The sequence below is a fragment of the Balaenoptera acutorostrata genome, chromosome 16 (genome assembly GCF_949987535.1).
Source record: "Balaenoptera acutorostrata chromosome 16, mBalAcu1.1, whole genome shotgun sequence".
In the NCBI taxonomy this organism is placed as follows: domain Eukaryota; kingdom Metazoa; phylum Chordata; class Mammalia; order Artiodactyla; family Balaenopteridae; genus Balaenoptera; species Balaenoptera acutorostrata.
The window spans coordinates 42868009-42891109 of NC_080079.1; the positions used below are offsets into that span (position 1 = coordinate 42868009).

General features: G+C 32.8%; 1 protein-coding gene across 17 annotated transcripts in view; it reads right to left on the bottom strand.

Moving 5' to 3' along the window:
- PCDH15 (protocadherin related 15) overlaps positions 1–23101 on the bottom strand; it is a 755972-nt gene that overhangs the window by 304437 nt on the left and 428434 nt on the right. For 15 of the 17 annotated variants that reach the window (XM_028166694.1, XM_028166693.2, XM_057531449.1 and 12 more), the window contains 3 exons: positions 12020–12226; positions 2901–3035; positions 1302–1451 (listed from right to left, as the gene is read on the bottom strand). In XM_028166694.1, the coding sequence (XP_028022495.1) occupies positions 1302–1451; positions 2901–3035; positions 12020–12226 (492 nt within the window). Of the gene's footprint in view, positions 1–1301; positions 1452–2900; positions 3036–6765; positions 6787–12019; positions 12227–23101 lie in introns of all 17 variants that reach the window. The other 2 variants (XM_028166692.1, XM_007182830.1) reach the window with 1 other exon arrangement.

A 23101-nucleotide genomic window follows, 5' to 3' on the forward strand; every position in this document is an offset into this window, starting at 1 on the left:
AGGGAAAGAGGTCAAGGTAAAGGAGATAATTAGAGAAAATGGGAAAGAGCAAGGCACATTCAGGTAACTGGAAATGATAGTTCAGTAGGACTGAAACAAACATATAGAAATAGAGGGCCAAAGATAAAGCTGGAGAGAAAAGCAACCATAATATAAAGACTTAAGCACACTGTTGAGGCATTTGGAATGCTTTTTTACTACTCTGAACTATTTATCTAATACTAAAATATATAGGTATACAAATTTATTTATTAGTATTCATTATACACTATACTATTATATATTAGATTATATTCTATATTATTATATATTTTATGTTATATAATATATATTATATATAAACTTTAGTAATAATTAGGAGCCTTTCTAATACTCTAAAAAGTATAAAGAATCATGACCTTCCTGGCTTAAGAGTAATTTCAAATTATTAAATCTGACTCTCAGATGTAGAGGAAAATATAAATCAGTGGTCTTTACATGACTGGGCAACTTAAACCTTTTGGGTTTGTTTGTTATATTGATTACTTAAGTATTACTTATAGAGCTTCAGATACAGGAAAGCTGAAGTGAATCTTGCTCATCTGTATTTCTCAACAGCTCCCTAGATAATTATGATGTACAGCCAGTTTGGAAAGTACTAGAGTCAACCAGATTTCTAAAAATCCTCAAGGAAGAATATTATTACTTCTTTATGATTTATATACAGAGCACAAAAAAGATTTTGAGATAACTTGCAATTTATTTAAATGTAATAAGTACAGCTAATGATAAAAATAAAATAAATCAAGGATAAAGATTTTGCCAGATTTCTGTGTTTTCAAAGATATGATTTACTATCTAATCTTAATTTTTCCCATTGTAATGATTCTATTTTATGTCCAGGTAATCAATGTCTAATAGTATTACCCAGCAATTTATTAATACAGTCTTTTGTATTTATCCGCAAAGGAAATTTAACCCATTTCTACAAGAGTTCAAAATAATTTGAAGTTTTAAGCTACATGTTTAATGCTTGAAACTTCAGTATATTAAATATATTCATTATATTAATTAAATATGTTCAATATATTACATTTTAAAAATCAAGTATAAAAGGTCAAACAGCTATGTGTACATCTAGTTAATTCTAGTTTGAAGTCCATGTAGATATACTTTCATTCAAAAAGTAAACATAAATTTAAAGCTTTTTAAACTAAATTATGCCATACAATAAGTCTGAAATTCACTTTCATTTCTTCAGCAATGTCTTCACCAATGCATTGTATGATGCCCAAGGAAATAATTGCTTTAAATATCCTCACCTGTATGACACTGTCCCCAGGGTTCATATCTGTATAAACATAGACATCATAGGATATTTCAGGGAAGGTTGGAGTGTTATCGTTTGCATCCATCACCCGAATATTGACAATAATTGTTTCACTTTCTTGAACACCATCAAATGCCGTTATCTTTGGGGGTAGAAAAATACATTTAATAGAGAATTCATGCAAACATAAGCAGTACAGAATTAACTCCTACAATTTAAGAAGTTTCTCATATGTAATTTACAGTTTTAAAAGGATGCTAAAATGTTTGCTGATAAAAGGAAGTAATAAAACTATAATAGTACATATAATCAAAATGTTTTAATGTGCTAAGAAGCAATTATGGAGGATTCTGCTTTGTTTTTAATGTATTGAATGCAAGCACGTTTTAAAGAAGCTGATATGTAAAATGTCTTAGAGGCTTGAAATGGTCAATAACATTGCTAATTCTTAGGAGTTAACTACTATTTAACCTCTAAAAAATTAATAGTAAAATACTGTCCACTTCTACATGTTTTGTTTACAATGCAACAGTTGCTTTTACAGCCAACATGCTTATATCAGTCAAGAAAATAGATGCCCTAAACATGTAATATTTTCTAATAATTCCCAAAATCACAATTTTTAAAGGACCCATTGGCATTTGTTTAGAGTAATATCTTAATTACATTATTAACTTTTAAAGAAGGTCTCACCAAAAAATCACTGCTATAACACTACCATCCTTGTTCTGAATGACTTCTGAAATCCACTCTGTATCTAAGTTTTAACTGGGGACTTTAGGTTTTCTGAAAGCTCTGAGTTTGCTGTGTAAGCTTTTCCAGAAAAAAAAAAAACTCCTTATATAAATTCCATTACCTACACTTTTCTATCAGCTCATTTCCCCCCTATATTTGAATAAAATCTAGCTCAGAAATTTGGATAATGAATAGAACTTCCTTTTTACCTCTATTCAGCTGTCAACTTTTCTCTCTCTCTCTCTCTTCACTAACCTAACCTACAAATTCTTGTTGTGGGAGGCTGTCCCGTGTATTATAAAAGGTTTATCAGCATCTTCAGTGTCTACCCACCAGATGCCAATAGCACCTCTTCATAAGAGTAACACTCAAAATTGTTTCCAGAAATTGCAAATGGGTCCTGGGGAAGGGCAGGATGGGGAGGGTGGTGGGTGCAGGAATCATCCCCAGAGAGAACCACTGGCCTAACCCTATGACAAAGTTAAAAATGCAATAACAATAAATAAATGTTAGAAAATAATTTTTTTATTTTGTTGATTCTACTTTATAATATCTCAATTTAAGTCAATCATGAGTGTATGGTGAAGAGTGAGATTCCCATTTTCTTGTTTTCATTTCAAAATTTGTCTTTCTTCTGTTGGAAAGAATGGTAATAAACTACATAAACTTATAAACAGAAAAAAGAGAAATACATGTGAAGAATTTTATATTATTTATATTCTCTATGTTATTACTTGAAAATATTGCATTTTTCCTTTCAAATCATTGACCTTTTCAGTTTTAAACAGACACCTCTTTCTCTTGCATACATATATATGTATATATATTTATATACATATATATGAAATCTCTTTACCGAAAAGGTGTAAGTTTGCTGTTCTTCCCTGTCCACTGGTTGAAGTAAGGTGAGGTAGCGAGTGATTCCGGTCTGCGTGACAGTGAAGACTGAAGTATAATCATTCAGAAAAAGGTGAAGCTCTGGGTCTTTTGTCTTTAAAAAAAAAAAAAATGCCATTATTTATAATGTTAATAAACAATGCATTTATTAGTTCATTACCTGGAAATTAATTTTTAAAATTTATTACAAAAATACATAACTGTATTAAGAATTTCTAAAGAAAAGAAAGAGTTAACTAGAAATTTACTCATAATTGCACAAAACTATCCAAAGACAATTACTCACTTTGTGGAAAATAAAATACTTAAATAAGTGCTAGTATAATTAATGTGAATAAAAGGAAAAATAGTAGGAAAAAGAATAAGATAGAAAACAGTCCATTTGAATATATTCTTATTGATTATTTAATATCAATATTTTCCAGAACTTCATTGGACTTGAGAAATAAGAAATAAATGCAAGAAAAGGAAATTGGAGCCAAGAATTTTAGCTGTAGAATTTTACAATTACTTCATTTGTAGTAATAAACTGCACACATGCATATTATTATCCTGTTCTCATGTTTAATGTAAAATAGAAATAAAATTGGTTATGTATAATTCATTACCTATAAATATTGTGCTTGCTCTTTCTTATTTTAATGTTGTAAAGATTCTCCAAGGGGAAACATAATATTATTTTAATTAAAACATTTCAGATGATTAGATTCAAAATATATGAATTGACACGTGTCTGAAAAAAGGGTTTAGAAAAAAATGATATATACATAAAAAGGAAGTGATTGCAAATGTTCAAAACACAGGTAATTAACTAGGCCTTGGAAATCCTTCACAATCTTATTGCCATCTCTGAAAGATAAGGTATTAATCTCTGCAATTCAGAGAAAGAACAAAGACATAAAATGGGAAGGCTTGGATTGGCGTTTGCATAGTGGAATAGCAAGGAAGGTGCAGCAAATAAAATGGGAATGTTGAGAGAGAGTGCACTACCAGGAAGGCTGAGAAAAAATAGGAACAGGGATGATACAGCGAGGTAAGGTGTTTTACAGATTATGGCAACTTTTAAAATATTATGGTGTGAAATGTGATTTAATATCACAGATTTCTAAGTCTGATATCAAAGGCTGAGGGCGGAGTAGAGAGCCAGGAATTGTTAAACACGTTGTCGATTAAAACGAAAAAAAAATTAGAACTCATATTTAAAAAATTTCTATGTAGAAGTGAGAAAGTTGAAATGCACGCTACTATATTAAAAGGTTGGCATGATTTGATCCACAAGATACTTTACATCTATCTAAAGTTTCAATATGTGTATACTTCAAATAACCTTGGAATGAATGCTTTCATTTGAACCTGACACAAGTTCTGTATTTGCAATATCTTATTAGGAGATATTATTTAGCTATATCATGGCAGCTTCCTTGTCCATGATTTTGATGTAAGGTCAATGTGCTACATTTATCTCAGAACACTAAACAAATTAATACTATAGATAATAATTTCCATTGGTCCACTTATTATAAAATAATCAAAGTTGTTAAGAGTTGTAAAAAAATCAAGAGGCTTCACATTGATATTTTCCAATGGGCATTCAGCTGTTTACATTTCAGTGTCATGATCCCAGTTTCTCAGCATGGCTAGGAAGTGGGGTATTTTGGTTAATCAAATATGTTAGTTAATAAAAAGTTAAATTCTTTTAAAAAGTAAATTATAAAATACACATTAAAACATTTTTAAACCACATTTTTGGGATTCTTATTTTGTTATACTTTAGAGCCAATTGTAATCTAATTCAATTATTATTTTTAAATGATCACAAATGTTAGCATACAGTTTCAATTAATTAAAAAAAACCTAAATAAATATGAGCGTCTGCCTTTTTAGTGTTTACCCTTGATTTTACCTATCAAGGTAAAATCACTAGGCTTTTAAATTCATATATTTTTTTCTGTTCTCTGAATGTACCAACAATGGTGCCAACAAACACAGCTTCTTTTACTCATATAGTTACACTACGAGTAATCCAAGCTGAGCAAGTTTTGCTATGTGATTTGCTTGCCAAATAGTTACTTCTTTCCTTTTGTTCAAATCCTTCAGTCATTCTCTACTTCCTTTATGACTAATCCTCTCTCAATTTCTCTTCTTCCTTTCAACTGTAGCTTCTGTTAGTAAATTTGTTAGATATATTCATTCATATACTCACCACGTTTTAAGCATTTTTTTAATGTCAGGTACTGAGATAGTGCAATACTGTAATGAGTGTTGGGTTGTAAATCAATGTATGTGTATGTGACTGTAGTATGATTGTGTCACAAACCACACTATTTCACAAATTTATGAAAGCGACAAGATTTTCATTGCCAAGCGATTCCCATTCAAAGATGATATACACACCAGGACTTCATAAACAGGCTCTCTCATATTTGATAACCAGAAACACTAAAGTCCTTTTGATAATTTAATTGTCTCCATTTCAAGTCCTTTTATAAAAACTAGTTAGGGACTAAAATAACAGCCCAGAACTGCAGGCTGTTTTATGTAAAAAAAATAACATAATGCATAATGTTAGTATTGTACATGGCATCTTACAGCTTATTCCAATCTGCCTTGCACAGTTAATTTCTGATTAAAATATAACTTTTGAAGTTTACTAATATTTAAAACAATAACCTTCTAAAATTTATATATGTATATAGCATGCATAGATACTATTCGTAAATGTCTAGGTATTTAAGTATAAGAATTTAAGAAGGCAGATTTGGAAATGTTCAGCCGGTTATCACTCAAAGTTTAATACCTTAGATTCATTTGTAAGGATAATACTAGTTTCAGGTGTGGTGTACTATGAGTGTAAATGGAAGATAATGCTCTGGCTAATTATTCTGATAGGGACTATATTTTATGTAGTCCCTGTGTCTATAAATTTATTTTAAATAAATATTAGTTTTCTAAATCAAAATATACACAGAGGGCTGATTAATATAACAATCTTTTTCCCCAACATAAGGAAATATTATTTTACTCATTTACTTATATACATTCAGTATATACCAAAAGCAAAATATATTACTTTGTTAATTTGTGTATTATTTTCTGGGAGTGTAAAACAAACTCTGATATTTATTCACAGCACAAATAAAGTGGATGCAAAAGTAAACACATATACAAACACAAAGGTAAACTAACACATGAATGTAAAATTTAAAAATCTCATCATATAGAAGAAATATATTCAAATATGACAGTCTATTGGATTTAAAACCAATTTTGGGTTTCCAATGAGACTCAAAAGATGACATCACACATACATACACACACAAGATTATATGCATCCTCATATATATGCACATACAACACAGAAAAGTATATGTGCACATACATACATATGCATACTTATACGCATAAATATAAATTACAAAGCATAACAAGAAAATGACAAAAAAATTAATCTCATCTGCCAATTTGAATTAGCTGACAGTAGTTCTCTGAAGTACCTTGTTCAAAAGGCTTCGACCCTAAGATTAGAATTTTTCTAAAAGAATGCAATGATGAATTATTAATGCTTCATGGGCTAAAAAAATTAATAATTAAATAATGTTTAAGTTCACATGCAGTTTGGATTCTCCACAATTTCATACTACTATAACCAATAATATGATGTAATAAATTTAAATTACATATATATTTTAATAGTTTTAGGTCTTTATAAGTGATAATGAAGTAATTGCCTATTTTTTTTTTTTTAGTAGAAAGGAAAAAGAACAAGGAAATGAACCACAGCAATTAACAAAAGAGCAAACACAAAATTAACACCTAGTACCTACAGGAACTCCACCAGGTGGAACCTATATGCAAATTAAACGTTAAATTAAAAAATGTAAATATAAATGACCACAAATATATACATGGCATACAAGTATACACTAGTAAAACACCAATGAACCACAAAACAAACAAACAAAAACCTTTTCCAGTTCATTTAAACTAACAACTTTTTCGAAGGTGTATTTTTTTCTTAGTATTTTGACACATCATAGCATATATATGATAGTATAACAATATTTATAAAGCATATAAGTACATTATACCTTTACAAGTGTATTGTATTAAATTTCAAGGATACCTTTATTTTGAAACATAGCACTATATAGGGATGCAAACTGACTTGGAATTATAAGTGGATCATTGCCTTTCTGCAAGCCAAATGAATAACCTCTGTTGATTATTATTCCCTGTTATTTTTTTATAACTAGAATTCAATAAGCAACTTTTAGTGGTTCTGCCACTGAAAACCTGGTGGTTTCAGACAAGCCTCTTTTGTATTACCTGCTCTATGTATATTCTGGACTATTATGAAACTGTGAAGTAAGAATGGTTGAAAAAAATTAGAAATATGATTCATATATATATATTACATATGCATGTATAAATATATATTAATATCTATATATCTATAGGAAGGAACATTAGTACAAATATTTTTGTCTACTTTCTTCTTCAGTTTTACTGCGACCTTTAATATTCCTTCTGACTCAAATTCTAAACTGCTAATAACACCGCAAATCACCAATCTCTGCTACTAGTTCCTAAAACTTTGTCTTACTTTCTACTGAATTGAAGGAAGAAAACAACTTCATTTTTGGATAAACAGATCCAAGTCTGTCCCCTTCTTGGCATCTGCCCTGTGGCTTAGCTGTGCGCAAGAAAACCAACTCCTGGAATGACTACTTCTCTTTTCATGCCTGATGCTTTATCTCCGTTTCTGTTGGTAATACCTGTATGAAGTGATGTGTCTTTGTCCTTATTCTTAAATCCTTTATCCTTATGCTGATTAATTTCACTAATTCTGACATTCAAAAACTACTAGAATTTACCATGTAGTATAATTCTTGCCTGCAAACTAAAAGGGCCTTGAAGTTTTCTTTTGTTAATACAGATCTTAAAATAACCTAGCAATGAACATATTTTACTTTTGAGAAGTAAAGAGCACTTGGCCTGGAAAAAAAATATGATTCAGAAGGACATAAATTCATCTTCAAACACATCAATGACTAATCTAAAGATTTATTCTGTATACTGGCAAATGGAAGATATAAAGAATAATGGTTGAGTTACAAGAATGCTGGTTTCAACTTAATGTGAAGAAGAGCTTTCTAGTAATTAGCTCTCCAACCACGGAATGGGCCATATTGTGAAACAGTTAATTCAATACCATTAGAACTGTTGATACATACGCCAGATATTCTCATTCCTTTACTTGTGCCTGAACTTATTAGTTTATTAAACAATTACTAGAACATACTAAGTTCTGGGAACTGTATTAGATCTTCATGATACAAAAGTTATTAAGATCTAGGACCTATCCTCAAGGGATTTAAATTCACTGAGGGAGAAAGACACACACAATGATGTAAATATAACTTTAGAGAAATTCACCAAAAAGAGACATGCAACTCAACTGAGAGAATGAGTAATCTAGAAAAGATTCTTAAATGAGGGTATGCCTGAGCTGAATTCCAAACACTGAGCATGTTATTCAAGCCAGTTCATGTAATGGAAGAGGAAAGATTTCAAAAAAGAAAATGTAACAAACAAAGGTAATTAGATAAGCAGTAGTTTGGTGTAACGCATGAAACTACAAGTAGTTGTTAAATGTAATAGGTGAAGCAGAAATTTTCAGAAAACGGGGCTGCATAAATGTTCAGGTATCAAGTAGCAGAAAACCATGCACATAGGCTTGAAATTTCTTCTGCAGCAAGTCATGAAAGTATATTAGGTAGAAGTGTGATATAGTAAGATTTGAGCTTCGAATAAATCACTCTAGTGGCTGAGTGAAAGATGGTTTTGAGTAAGAAAAAAAATGGGAGCTAGAAGATTAGGAGGCAATTTTAATAAAAGACAAATAGGTTGTAAGAGTGGAGAGAGAAAAAGAGAGTCAAGAAATATTCAGAGGACAAAACAGGAAGAATTTAAAGATTTCTTAATTGTCTTGAGTAAACAAAAAAATCAAGGATGCCTCCTAGGTTTCAAGCTTGAGTGGCACAATGAAGTGTAACATCAATTCCTGAAGAATGGATTTTAATATAACATTTCACATAGTATAGGAAGTTGGATTAAATGATGTTTAACATTCTATGGACTTATTTAAAGTATAGATACATCGAAGTTGTATATGATATTTTAGAAAAATTTGCCACTAGGGATTAGATATACTTGTTCAGTTTCTAGGCACCTAATGACAATCACTCACTGCAGATGATTTTAGAAAGAGGATGGACCTAAATAATAAACAAATGGCCAGATAGACATTGTTTAATCACTTGACATTTCTATAAAACATAGTAATTATGCCACTCTCCACGCACATGGCTTTATCTAAGGGAAATTTTCTCTCCCTCCCCATCCCCACCAGCCCCAAGTGAAGGAGCAGGCCAAGGTGGAAGTGATTGCTACCATATATCTTTTTGGGTCACTGGCATTTGAACAAAAGGCTGCAACTGGTAAATATAAGGCTCACAGTGCTATGCAGCTATCACAGGGTAGAACCAACAGTCAAGCCCAGGTAAGCTAACTCCAAAGCACAAACTCTTAAGAACCACAATGTGCTGTCCCATCCCTTGGAAACATTTAGAGTATTTAATAGGCTAACTGAATTGTAAATCTTCAAGAGCAGAATTCTAAGTAGTGTTTTCCAAAGGTTTCAGACCCAGGAGCTCTCTCCACCCTAACTCAGTAATACCTTGAAGTCCCACTATCCTTTACAAAGTCCCTTAGAATGCAATTTTAACATTTGTAATTTTAAAGTGAATGACAATCCAGAAAAGTAAGAATGTATGCAAGCAAACATAGGGCTTAGTATGCAACCACTAAACAATATAAATGCACCGAGAAAGTACAAATACATAAATTTTGCCATTAGGGAAAAACTAAAACTACATTTTTTTTTTTTAGGATTTAGCTTGTGCCAACCACTGTGTTCATGAAGGTGTGACTTAAACTATTAGAAATTTCCAAACTGACTAGTCACTGCTTAAAATATGATTATGCATTTAAATTAAAAACATTAAATAAAATCCACACCAAAATTTGTGGGACATAACTGGGCCTACAAAATATATTAGCTTAGCCAGGATAAAATTTCTTAAGGTGGTTCTGTGAATTTTCTAGTGAGTATTCACTAAATGACCTGTGACTCATGAAACACATTAAACTTCAGGAAATCCCTAAACACTCTGCGATGTGGGATGTGAAATTGTGTATGTATATGCACTTTTCTAGGAAGAAAGTCTATAGCGTTAACAGCTGTTATCATAGTCAGATTACAGTCAGACTGTATAAAATAGAAAAGGGCTATCTAGACTAGTGATTAAAATCAGTGACTTTATTTCCATTAGACCTTGGCTCAAGGTCTAACTCCACCATTTACTAATTCTGTGATGAGAGTAAGGCATTTAAAATTGCTTCAAATTTAAGGCACTTAAATTGCATTTAAATTTCCCTTTGTGCAATATGCAAAATTGCATCTATTATGTTTGCTGTGAAATTTAAGGGAATTAATGCAAGATAAAGCATTTACTATATTATCTGGCAGGTATTAAGAACTCAGTGTGAGTTAGCTATTGTTAAAACACATGATGAAAGAAAATGGGAGAGACTAAGAAGGGCAAAAAAGGTAGGATGAGGAAAAAAAAAGAAAGCAGAGAAAGATATAAAGAGTAAAATAAAACACCTGGTGAGAAGAAGTGGAGTGCACACAAGAGTTATCACAGCCTCTGCTAAGGGTTACAAAATTTTTCTAGAAAGAAAAAAAAAAAAAGTCTGGAAGTGCCCATGTAATTTACTAAACTGATGACAAAATTCCACGTAATGAGATTTTGGGGGATGTTCTAGAGCTGTGCTAATTAGCGACATGTGACTATTCACATTTAAAATAATTCAAATTAAACAAAATGTTAAAATTATGTTTTCAGTCTAGTTACATTTCAAGTGCTCCATAGCCACACAGGGTTAGTGGCTACCGTGTTGGACAGAATAGCTACAGAATATTTCCACGATCACAAAGTTTTATCAGATGCTATCAAAATGGGAGACACTTCTGGGTCAGGACTTCGTAAGTTGCAAGTGACAGAAATCAGACTTAATGTATGTTAAAACAAAAAAAGATATTTGGGGAAATACCGTGGTAGGTCAGAGACTAAAAGGAAAATCTTTAGGGATTAATATAGATCTGGGGATATTACAGCCTAAAAAATTGGGACTCAGTAGGACTCCTCTCTGTATGTCTCTGTCAGGCTTCATTCTCTCCCAATGACAATGGGCTTTCTCTATGATGTCAGCAAACTTGGTTACAATGGCTTCAGATTCATTTCCACTTCTTTAATACATGATGCCAAAGTCTTCCACTTCCAATTTTGTTTTCCGTTCAATTCCTGGGAGGACTTTGACTGGACTGGTAAAATTTTTCTGTCTACTCTTTGCAGCAATCACTCTAGCTAAGGAGGTAAAATACTCTGATCTGCCCAATCTGGACAATTTCCCACTCCTTTAGTGAGTGTCAGTACCAGAAAATCAGAGGACAATGATGTGTGGAATGGAAGAGTGTTAGCATCAACACAGCCACTGGCAAAAGTGTGAGCAGGTCAGCTGCCCCAAAATGTGTGTTCTTTAATAACATAATGTCAGAAAAGTCCCCCAAATCACACTCCAGAGCTACCTTCATGATTTTTTATACTTATTGTGTAATGCCATTATTTTTTCCTATTAATATTACATAGTTTAAAGCCAATGTTATTTAAAAAGACTGCCCTCGTACTTTAGCAAACTGCAAGTGAAACATTCATTTTCTTCCTTATACTGAATATCTGTAAACTGAAAAAGAACAGTTGCTGAATTCAAATTTACTTTTTCTTATAATAACCTTGATATGGAATTAAATTACAACCCTAAGACTCTCATTTATACTGATTTTTTTCTCTATTCTATAGCTCATGCAACCATGTCTTTGTAATATCTCCCACTGGCATAAATATAACAAGAGATGTGTTAGCAAAATAAGAACAAATATTGTATTTAACTTACATCTTCTATATCCTTGTCCAGAGCTACAATTCTTAGAGGGGTGGTCAAATTCACACTGTCAGAAATAGTTGCTCCCACTGGGGCAGATTCCAGAATATAGCCTTGATAACTGGGCATTGTGAAATATGGGCTCTGATTGTTTTCATCCAGTATTTCAATATGCAGACTGGCAAAAGCAGGAAGAGGATGACCATTGTCCTGTTCAGCCTAAAAAAGAATATAAAAGATTAAAACATTGTATGTTATGGAATCCTTTTGGGGTGCTATTTTTCATACTCTATGTAGGAATTCTCTTTTAATCTGGTATCATTACAGAAAGAAGAACTACTTTAAAGTAAAGGACCCTTAGAAAACATGAGGAAATAAAAGTCCAGAGAGGCTTCATCAATTTTTCTTTCCTGTACTCAAACCCAGTGTATATTTCAAAAAATAAAAATAAAAAATCATTGCAATAAACTTTTGTATCTGTCATGGCATATTATTAGAAGAAATAATAGCACTTAAATACATCTAGATAGAAAATTGAGAAGCAAAGATATTTGAGTGAATTGCTGATAAAATATTTAAATAAAAGACAGAGACAAATATTCATAACTCAAATAACGCATTGTGTTTATTTTTGCCTCTTCCACGTCTTCTTGTTCCACAGTAGTAATTAAATCCCCAAATAATTCATAATTCTACATACAATTAATATATTAAAGCTACATTTGTTGCCCACGAAAAGTCCTCTAAAGATTCTTATATGGGACAGAGGAAATTTCAATAAATTATTTTTAGTAGAAATGGAAATGTAAACATTATTTAACCATAAATATGTTATTCAAGTAAAATTAATATTCCTGTATTAGGAGTATGTTTGTTTTCTTGTTTTTTTCCTCCTATTCAGTTTAAAAATTTGATGACAATTTATATTTCCAATAAATTTTCTTAGGAAATCTCCACATGGTCATGCTATGAATGGGTGAACACCAACCCTTAACACCAACTCTTGACTTTCTGTTTTTGAAAAAATGCATCTTACTGTATAGCAATCCAAAAATTTTATTTAAGGGAAGATTTTTTTAAATTAAAGTGGCCATTTCTGGCACACTTATTTTTTTATTTTTATTTTTTAATATTTATTTATTTATTTATGGCTGTGTTGGTTCTTCGTTTCTGTGCGAGGGCTTTCTCTAGTTGTGGCAAGTGGGGACCACTCTTCATCGCAGTGTGCGGGCCTCTCACTATCGCGGCCTCTCTTGTTGCGGAGCACAGGCTCCAGTCGCGCAGGCTCAGTAACTGTGGCTCACGGGCCCAGCTGCTCCGCGGCATGTGGGATCTTCCCAGACCAGGGCTCGAACCCGTGTCCCCTGCATTGGCAGGCAGATTCTCAACCACTGCGCCACCAGGGAAGCCCTTAAGGGAAGATTTTATCACAACTGATTTCTAGAAAATCTCTTCCAAACTTTAGAAGAAATCATTAACATAATTCAACAGTATATATATATATATATATATATATATATATATATATATATATATATATATATATATATATATATATATAGATTCAAAATCTGTCATTTTTTTATTGATATGTTCCCCCATTGCTGCAATAGTTGTATTTTGAAATCAACTAAAAGTTAAATATTTTATTTTAAATCCTGGAGTGCTTTCCTACATGAAGCAGTGACATTTGGCCATGAAGGTTTACAAGCAGTTCAGATAGATATCTCTGATTGTTCATTATTGGGCTTCTGGAAGATAATTTTTCACTTTTTTCTAGTTGTAATTTTTAGTGTTTCTATCAATTGAGAGGGTATGTGACAAATCACAGTAATGTTTGGCAGAACCAGTGAGTTTGCACCAAGAAAAATCACTTCATGTTATTAGTAATATTAAAAAAATTTTGAAATATAATTTATGCTAATTACTGCATTGCAATTATGGTAATTAATAAACCCATTGTTAAATAATATTATATAAAGCATTGTTTAGAAAAAAACTACTTATCTTTGTTTTCTAAATATTTTGATAACTCTATTTCAATATATTAGATTTCCTTTATAATGTTATATTGTTTATTTTATGCATTTAAATTTTCATCTGAGAACAGACTGCTAGAGTGGTTAATGGTACAAAATGTTTATGAGCCCCTGCTCTGCATTAAAAACAACAGTCCTGGAATAATGTGTAGCCTTTTCTGTAACTTTGTATCCTTCACTCATAACCATATGTGCTCCTGACCATCAGCATGGATAAGCTGTTTCTGTATCCAGTGGTTGTGATTAATTTGTGCTGAGACATGGATGTGCTTCTAGGAGTCCCCTCTGTGACATACAGCAGGCTTTCTGGACACAGTTGACCAGGGGAAAAGGTACAGTCCACGACTAGAAAACATCATCTTTCACTGTAGGAAACTAATTGGTCCATAATGGGTTCCAGCCCAATGACCTGGATCTAATTGAATCAGGAACAGTTCACACATGCTAGTCATTTTGAACAGAACTTTTTCTCTCTCCCTTTATTTTGTATCTAATTGTTCTGAAAGTCATTATGTTATGTCCTGGACATACTAATAATGCTATGAAAAGTCACAGATTTTATCATTTGTCCCCTTCCTCCAATAAACACACGCAATTTATGGATGGTGAGAGGAAAACAAAAAGCAAATTGTGTAACAATGAAAGAAGCTTTTATTTTACATTCAGCTCATATGTTAATTTTTACTGCAAGCTGGAAAGCCAGGAAAACACGTATTATTTGCATGATGGAAACAAAGTGATCCAACAAAAAGAGAAAGAAAACTCAAATTAGATCTATGGAAACAGTTGATTTGCCCATATCTTTAAAAATAACATGTAAAGACTCTGTCTATTATTTTCCTAACATTAGTTTGTTGTTAATATGAGTAATATTTTTGGATTGCTACTACATATTTTGTCCTCTTTGGGGTGTTTTGTATGTGCTAACCACGTATCTGTCCCCAAAGTCCACATTCTTAATCTCTATGCTATTTTGCCCCTCTAAATATGAAAACATATACTTTTGTGTTGATGCAAAAATAGAAACGTCAGTTTTATGTTTAAGGCCACACCACATGTAAGTCACAGACAGAGTAGGGCCCAGACTCAGGTCTCCTGATTTATGAGAGCCTACACAGGGAAATTCACCACATGATTCTCTAATTTAGAGAATGCAAATGAACATCCAAATATAAGATTGATGGGAAAAATTAGTGGCAGGAAAGAAAATTAGTAAAGTAGATATTCCAGGTTGAATTAGAGATAAAATATGTCACTTAAAACAAATTATCATGCTTTTCTCTTTAGAAGATTCATGCACGAAACCTATCATCCAATCCTCTCTTCTGTATAATATAAATAGGAATTCTCAAAAGTCTTACTTATTCTGTTCCCCTGTAGTCGCTAGTAAATGAGATGAGAAGCATAAAAAAGCAGGTCAAGTGAAACAAGGTAGTATTTAAAAAATCATCTAATCCCATAAGACAACCTTATTTATATCTACAAAGTCTGTACTTACAAATTAAACATTATATTTAAAAGCCAGGTTTTGCTTGGAGAATTTCTGGGCATGAGTCCCATTTTCAGTAATGAGACCAAAGTAAAACTAAAGCCAAAACAGGAGAAGTATACAAAATATACTATTTAGTTACTTTGGAGAGCAAAACATTAAAAGAAACAAGCTACTCCATTTTCAATATTAAGACAAGCAAATATTTATAACCTCTTAGCTCCTTGAACCAGAGGACAGAGAATACAGACTAACTTTTGTCCTACTGGCTTGTGGCAAGCAATGTAACAAATTCCATGATCTCTAGTATGAACCCTTTAAAGGAGATACAACAATTTAGGGGAAAAAAAGAAAATAGGAAAGATTATCAAGACACTTAAATACAGTCTAGGAAAGAAGAAATAAATAACTTTTTTCCTGGAAAGTCAGGAATTATTTATTATGCATCTATAGTGTCCACTTTTTACATTTTTGTGTTTGCTTTTGTCTACACTCATTCTTCCCAATTTTTCCTAAGCCCACTTCAGTTAGGCTTTTGCCCCCACCACTCAAATACAGCTGTTCTTGTCAAAATTACCAGTAATTCCTACATTGCTAAAAGCAATATTTATTTTTAATCCATATCTTACTTAACCTACCTTCAGCATTTAAAACATTATTCACTAGTCTTTCAAGACAACACTCTCTCTTGGTTTTCTTCTAATACTACTATCCGTTTCTTCTCATTCTCATTTTCTGGTTTCTCCTTTCTTCTCCAACTTAAAATTGGGGTGGCCCTGGAGTCAGGTCTTAGTCATCTTCTCTTCTTCTTACTCACTTCCTTGCTAATCTAGTCTAATCTCATGGTTTGAAAAATCTTAGTAACTAACCCTAAATAGACATTTCTCCAAAGAAGACATACAGATGGCCAACAAATGCTTGAAAATATGCTCAACATCACTAATTATTAGAGAAACGCAAATCAAAACTACAGTGAGGTATCATCTCACACTGGTCAGAATGGCCATCATTAAAAAATCTACAAACAATAAATGCTGGGGAGGATGTGGAGAAAAGGGAACCCTCCTACACTGTTGGTGGGAATGTAAATTGGTACAGCCACTATGGAGAACAGTATGGAGGTTCCTCAAAAAACTAAAAATAGAACTACCATATGACCCAGCAATCCCACTCCTGGGCATATACCTGGAGAAAACCATAATTCAAAAAGATATATGCACCCCAGTGTTCATTGCAGCACTATTTATAATAGCCAGGACATGGAAGCAACCTAAATGTCCATCAACAGAGGAATGGACAATGAAGATGTGGTACATATATACAATGGAATATTACTCAGCCATAGAAAGGAATGAAATAGTGCCATTTGCAGAGATGTGGATAGACCTAGAGATTGTCATACAGAGTGAAGTAAGTCAGGAATAGAAAAACAAATATCGTGTAACATCGCTCATATGTGGAATCTGGAAAAATGGTACAGATGAACTTATATTTAAAGCAGAAATGGAGACACAGATGTAGAGGACAAACTTACGGATACCAAGGGGGGAAGGGAGGGGGTGGGATGAATTGGGAGATTAGAATTGACATATATACACTACTATTTATAAAATAGGTAACTAATGAGAACCTACTGTATAGCACAGGGAACTCTACTCAATGCTCTGTGGTGACCTAAATGGGAAGGAAATCTAAAAAAGAGGGGATATATGTGTATGTATAACTGATTCACTTTGCTGTACAGCAGAAACTAACACAACATTGTAAAGCAACTATACTCCAATAAAAACTTTTTAAAAATGTCAGTAAAATAATGACTCCCAATTTCTATCTCCAGCTTGGAGCTCTGAAAGTCCAGAACCTATACACAACTGTATATGTAATAACTCTGCTTAAATAATAACTATAAAGATAGTTATTATCTAATTATTATAGTTATTATGTAACTACAGTAATAATTATTTTAAAATAACTATTAAATAATGTTTATTAGAGACCTGATATCTAATAAACATTTCAAATGTAACCGCTGAAAAAATGAAATTCTCATCTCCCACCTCACAAACCTACTCCACAAACAGTCTTTTCCACTTTAATAGCAGCTCCATTCTTCCAGTTGCTCAGGCCAAGAATCTTGGAGTCACCTTTACTCCTTGGTTCTTTTCACATTCCACATCTAATCTATGAGGAAACTTTATTGACTATAACTTCAAAATATATGCAGGATCTAACTACTTCTCACCTCCTCCACTGTTACCACCCTGGTAGGGGCCAACCTACCATCATCTGCCACCTGGATGATGTAAACTTCTCCATCAGCTTCTACCCTTGCCAGTAGCCCATTCTTTTATGTGCAGCTCAGTGATTTTGTTAAATATTAGTCTGATCAAGTCACTTCTCTCATTAAAACCTCTCAATGATTTCCAATTTGACTCAAGCCTACGGGATCTGACCTCTTATTGCTTTTATCATATTCTCCTTCTCACTAAATATGCTCTGACCATACTGTATGCTGCTCCACTAAAATTCAGGCATATTCTTACCTCAGGAACTTTGCATTGGCTGTTCCCTCTACCTCAAATGCTATTCCCACAAATGTACACATGAATCACATATCTTTTTCCACATGACCTACATTGACCACCTCATTTAAATTATATCCCCAGCACTGGAATTCACAATGTAATTTGCTTTTTTTATAGCACTTCACAGATAAAATATTTCAAAATCTGTTTATTTATTATACTTGTAATTTATTGTCAGAATTATTCCACTAGAATATAACTTTCAAGATATCATGGATGTGTGACTATTCGGTTAATGTTGACTTCCCAGGCTTATTGTAGTAGCTAACATTGAATAGTCTGTCAATAAGTACTGAATGAATAAATGTTCTTTTGGTAAGAAAGTCACACACTACTGGAAAAGCAAATTATGCTGTAATGAAAAGGTGGCTTAGCAGAGTGATATTTGTCTCCCAGTCGATAGCTAACCAACTTCACAACACCTGTTAAGTCCCTTACCCTCCCTTAATCACAGTAAATGACAATTTACAAGACATCTTGATTGTGTGATAACAATACATTCAAATTCAATTCAAATGCATTCAATTGTGTGATACAATATATTCAAAATACTTAATACTTAAATACTTAATTCAAAAATGCCTTGCAAGAAAATGTCTTGCTCAATAACTGTTAGTTGTATTATTGTTATTAAAAATAGTTTAAAGAAAATCTCCTGCTTGGAGTGATAGATGGAGAAAAAATTTTAAAGTTTTTTAAAAATTAATAATTTGTGTTTCCATCTTCTCATTTGATAATATATAATCAATGGATTTTATACTCCAAGAAATATTTCATGTCATCAAACTTAAGAAGAAAAAACAAGTCTTATGTTAATGTAATTAATTGTAGTTTTATTTTAAAATGTAAATTAAATGTTGCAACTAAAAAGGTAAAACCACACTTTAGTCTTGATAATTCTGATACTTTTGCATTTTTCCTATATTTATAATATTTAAAAATAAAAATGGAATTATATTATATGTAAAAAAAAAATGTCCTTTCTCTATGCGTCTGTAAACCTAACCCTTTAATGCAACAAATGTCTGAGCATCATTCGTCACTAGACCTTTAAATTCTATGAGAGGGTAAACACTGTAAATTTGTCTGTTTCATACATTGCTAAATATCTGGTCAGTTCCTGGTATATGGAAGAATTCAAAAATAGGTTTGTTGTGAATTTTCTGTATTTTCAATTTCAATAGGCTATGTATATCTTTGCTTTACATAAATATTTTCTACAAATAAAATGAACGTGCCATGATTTTAATCCCCATTTTATAGATATTTACAGAGGGGTTGTTTTAGACATTAAAATGAAGCAGAAATAAATTTTTGTGAATGTATAACATGAACAGCTTAAGTTATGTGAATGCCATCTTTATTTGTGCATTTTAAAGGTTTTTCATATCTAACAAAGCTTACCTACAGATAATTGGTACTGATATGCATTCCTGCCAGTCATATAAAGATATATAAAGGGCCACAAACTATCCTCCTCACTCACCAATTGTGGTTCGCTATTAATAGGAATGAGGGCTGTGGATAGGTGATCTACAGTCTTCCAGAATTTATCAACATTTACCTATAATACATATATAAATAAGCTGATATATATTTTAAGATATGGGGAGGTTTTTAAAATGGGCAGTGGTTTAAACAAAGAGATGTTTGCTCTGATTTGCTCTGTTTTTCACTTAGCGCATGACTTAGACACATTTTCTTGTCAGACTGAGGCAAATTGATTACTTAAGCAAGGTTCTGACTGAGTACACTCTTATAGTGCATTAACACACTTTTTTATTTGCCAGTTTTCTTGCCTGTCTCTCCTAATTAAACTATCGTCTTTAATCTCTAGTTCTTAGGACCTGTTTGACCAATTTTTACAAACATCAGATACCTTAGGAAGGAAGGGGGATGGTGGGGAGGCGAGGGGAGGGGAGAAGAGAAACAAGGAACAAAGTATGGATGAAAGGAGGAGGGAAGGAAAACAAATGGCAAAGCCATTTCCCTATATACCAGAAGTAAATGACAGGTGACTTTCAAAAATTATGGCAAACAGATAGGGCAGTGGTTCTCAAACTTTAGTTTACATAAGACTCAGCAGGAAAGCCTGTAATAAAGCATATTCCCACATCCTCCCCACAAAGATTCTGATTCATGTATCTTGGACAGGGATAAGAAATCTCCCTTTTTATCAAACTCCTTGGGTGGTTATAATGTAAGTACTTTGAGAGACACCCTTCTGGGTCTGGCTACTTCATGCTTGAGCTATGCCCACACTCGAATTTCTGGAAAATCTTTCTTTGTATTCTTATTGGTTAGCAAAGATGACCAGTAAGGCTCCATGACAATACTGTATATCCAAAAACACACTGGGGTCATGTAGCAGACTTAGCTAGCTTCTGGTAATTGATGCTACATATAATACTACTATCAAATGGGCAGGTTGAGTGCCACTAAAAATGTTTTATGATTGTAGCATAACAAAGGATTGCATGTATATAAATGCGAATATTCTGCACATAATAAATTCAGTCTGTTACTGTTCATATGTCAAGATCAAATCTTCTTGACATTTCATTGTTCTTAATTAACTGAAATTTAATTATGGATTATTCTATGCACACACACATATGTATGTACAAATTTAATTATGGATTATTCTATGCACACACACACATATGTATGTACATATTTCTGATTATGTTGCTCTCAAATGAAAGATTCTTCCATGTTTTCTAAGAAAACCTAAGAAGTGGGAATATTGACAAAACCTTCCATCCAGTTCTCCACCTGGAAACACTGGTAAGGTCTTTTGACTAGGTTAGTTGACTAAGTTAGGGTTTTAAGATCTATAAGATCAAGGGAATATTCATTTGTTTATGTGGACCTACAAATTTTATCTCACATTTCACCATACCCCAATGAAAATAAGACCGAAAGTTCTGGTGTCTGATGGAAAAGTGCTACAGGGAAAATCTTCATTTAATCTTTATGGAAACTTCTACAACTGCAGACTCAATCAGGACCTCTGACATGTATTTATTTACTTATTTGTCTGTTTCTTTAATTACTATTTTAATTTTATACTGCCTTACCAAGTTCCCAAGTGATTTTAAAATATGGCTATATCTCAAATTTAAGTTCCCTGAAAATCACATGGGCATCTTGATTCAGTGGATAGAGCCCTAAAATCTGCCTTTCAAAAACAAGCACATCACATGATCCTAACATGTCCAATCAATAGCCCTTTGAGAATCAATTGCTGTCTAGCATTTTGACTCCTCTCACACGTTTGTAGGCAGCTGTTACACTCAAAAAAAGCCAAGGTGGAACACCTTAGGTCAATTCTGCTCTAGCCTCTTATGCAAGCTTGCTACTGTTTTCAGCCTTTAAGTAAAGTCTCAAATTTCAGTTTGGACCTGAGGGTGGGAAGTAAAAGTGGAGGAACCTCACTTATATAAGGGAGTTCTCCACAGGATCCTGTTCAGCTCACTAAACTCTACAAGGGATGGGGGTTGAAGCCCCAGTGACTGTAAAAGGTTACATTTCCCTTCTTTGTACATACATTTTTCTTTTGGAACGTCTTAGGGAGAGATGGCTGTGGTAAGCCTGTGTTCCCTGGATCAAAGATCGTATTAATATTGCCGACTAATTAATAATTAAAATAAGTGCATTCTATTGCTTCTTGACCCTTCTTATACTATTATATTGCTTTACAACCTACAGAAACTTCATTTATTTAAACTTTACTACTCTAAAAATTAAAGAATACATAGTCTGACAACAGGCTATTTATGACAATTGTTAAAAATATTTAAGAACTTGCAAAACCATAAAATAATTTATCAGATGAAACACAAAGAATTGTTTTGTATCTTATACAACTGATCTGTTTGTAATGCCGTAAGCATAGCGAAAGAGTGCATTTCTGTTTGGAAATAAAAACATTTTCTGTTTGAGAAAAAAGAAAAGATATCTTTACTAGGCAGACTATAAACAATGCACTCCCAAAGGGGTTTATAATATGACAGCAAAATAATATTGACACACTTCCCATCTAGAAAATATTTTTAAAGTACATTCTATCTTCATTTGATGTAAGAATATGCCCACTGTGTTTATAACTTATTGCAGTGAAAACATGAATCCTTGGAGCTTCTGTATATTTTTCAATAATAAAAATTTTTCTCTTTGCTTACAGCTTGAGATATAAACTGACACTAGAATGACTAAGGCAATTTTGAATGATTTAAAGAAGAAAAACCCAGTTGCTCCCAGAGAGACCACAGATTCAGAAAACTCCTGCCAAGCACAGATATATCACACTATTTGGCTGGTGGTTTGAACATGAGAATCATCTTGGCTATAAATAGCACAGTGAGCCAGAGACAAAATTATGATCGTGATGGTGTAGTAACTTTTTTCTGGAGTGCTTCTAATTCATGTTGTCGTCCCCTTATTTTGCCCTGCCCTTCACTTCCTTATCCAGCAAATGTCTATGCTGGATTCTGATTCCACTCCCACAGAGTATTCTCTCCACTAGGAGAAAGCTCTCTCCCAAGGTGCCTTTGTGAACTGGTTGACTGGAATAGTCCATCCTGGAATATTTGAATTTCAAAAAATCATCAGTATACAAAAAAAGTCTGTCTCTAAGTGGGTTATTTTTCAGAGCCTGGAAGGTAATGAGAATGGGAGTTTCTCCTATGTACTAGTCTGTTCTTGAGAAAAAACTAGTGAGAAGACCTGTTTAGCTTTCAAGTCTTTAGATATACCCTTTTAATTTCATTTTCTATGCAACAACCAAGAAGCCTATGAAGAAAGATTACTTGAGAACATTCATGTAGGAGGGTTAAGGTAGTTTCTGCGTGTGAAGTGGGGAGATACGGAAAGGTCTGCTCAGAGTGTCTTCCATGTGAACATTCTACAATATTTAGACTTGCTGTTGTACTCTTACAATGACCTTTGCAGACAAGAAGGCCTTGCCAAAATCAAGGGA